The sequence below is a fragment of the Pteropus vampyrus genome, unplaced genomic scaffold, assembly GCF_000151845.1.
Source record: "Pteropus vampyrus isolate Shadow unplaced genomic scaffold, Pvam_2.0 Scaffold515, whole genome shotgun sequence".
NCBI classification, from domain to species: Eukaryota; Metazoa; Chordata; class Mammalia; order Chiroptera; family Pteropodidae; genus Pteropus; species Pteropus vampyrus.
Genome location: NW_011889296.1, coordinates 321,467 through 323,017, shown reverse-complemented (window position 1 = coordinate 323,017; position 1,551 = coordinate 321,467). Strand labels below are relative to the sequence as shown.

Here is a 1,551-nt window from a genome sequence, read left to right as displayed (position 1 = left end):
TATTTCACAGATATTCAGGACAGAAAATCCTAGGGAGGGTTGCACCCTCAAAAGGAAGGTGTGGGGGTGGGGGAAGATTTGATGCAGTTAGCGAAGTGTGACTCCGAATAGTGTTGCCTGAATTTGTATGTCTGTATGTGGATGTGTCTTAAAACAACCGTTTCTTTAGCTCATGACTCCGTAGGGTGATGATTGGACTGGGCTCAGCTGGCCGGTTCTTCTGCTGCTTTTGGCTGGGTTCACCCAGCACTGCAGTCAGCTGGCTGCCGAAGGCCTCACTCACGTGTCTGATGGGTAAGCGGTGGTCGTTGGGATCTCATCATCCAGCGGGCTAGCCTGAGCCCGCCGGCGCATGCTGGGGATGCCTGAGTTCCCAAGAAGAGCATGACAACAAATGCCAACATGTTCTTTCTTTTTTACAGCTTTCTTGAGGTGCAATTCACACATGTTACCTGAGTTTGAATTTTGTTTTCTCTCCTGTTTGCAGGGAATCTGAAGCATGTGGTCTAGCTGACAAAACGAGATCAGGTTTCCTGAACGGAAGAGCAGTGCCTGTAATGAAGACAGCGTGTTTATGCGAGCAGTGTGTGCAGTTCGTGACTGCAGGGGAAATTGGGAAGAAATTACTTCCTGAATATTTCCAAGGGGCACCAAGTGGCGGCTGGCCTCCCGGGGTGAGGCAGGCAGGCACCCCAGAGGCCTCAGCTAGACCTAGGGAAGAGGGAGATTTCCAACCTTTAAAGTGTTTATTTTTTAAAAACACACAAATGCCGTTTCTAATCTTTGAAAATTATTTTTAAGCAAGTTGGGGAGGGGTTATTTTTATTTTCTTAAAGGAGACAGACGAGGAGCTGGAGGAAGGCATGGAGTTCTAGTGAGCAGTTTGCGAGGCAGAGGGGGGCTGAGAGGCAGGGTTTGGGCCTCGGGGCCATCCAGGCAGAGCCTTGGCAAGGGAGGGGGCAGAAGTGCATCTGTGTTGTTTTCTGGATTAAGGATCTATTTTGTTTTTAATGAAATGTTTCAAAACCAACTTCTGCGTCCCGTTGTCCTCACTGTAAGACACACCGACAGCACACACGGCTCCAAACATGTCCTCTCCCTGCAGCGTCAGGAGCCACCCAGCGGCTCGCACGTTCTGGCCTGGTGCAGCCTGGAAGCGGACTCTGAGTGCCTGACCCCGCTGAGGAACTAGTATGTCACCACCAAGCTCCATCCTGTGCCTGGGGAGCGACTCAGAAACGGGAAGGGCAGGTGGCATTTTGATGAATAGAGAGGCTACTTCCCCGTCAACTGTAGACAATCAGTTGATGAGAAAAATGGGATACAGTCGTGACGTGCCGGTGTCGCTGAAGCCTCTGGGAGACGGCAAGATGGCAAAAACAAGGAGAGCAAGTCCTGCCGCAGCGGCTTCCTGGACAGGTTCAAAGGGGATGATATTTGAGCCGGGCCTTGTAGAGCGAGTGGTATTTCTTCAGGCCTCTGGGGACAGGGTGGGGGTGGGGTGGGTGGGCGTTCGGCCAAAAGCGGTGGGAAAAGCCTTGACCATGTCCT

At 51.8% G+C, this 1,551-nt stretch overlaps 1 protein-coding gene across 1 annotated transcript in view; it reads left to right on the top strand.

Annotated features, from left to right (window-relative positions):
* Positions 1-1,030, top strand: part of HDAC8 (histone deacetylase 8) — a 175,908-nt gene extending 174,878 nt beyond the window's left edge. The window contains exon 11 of the mRNA XM_011383351.2: positions 488-1,030. Within this exon, the coding sequence (XP_011381653.1) occupies positions 488-510 (23 nt within the window). The 3' untranslated portion in view covers positions 511-1,030. The remainder of the gene's footprint in view (positions 1-487) is intronic.
* Positions 1,031-1,551: the final 521 nt, after the last annotated feature.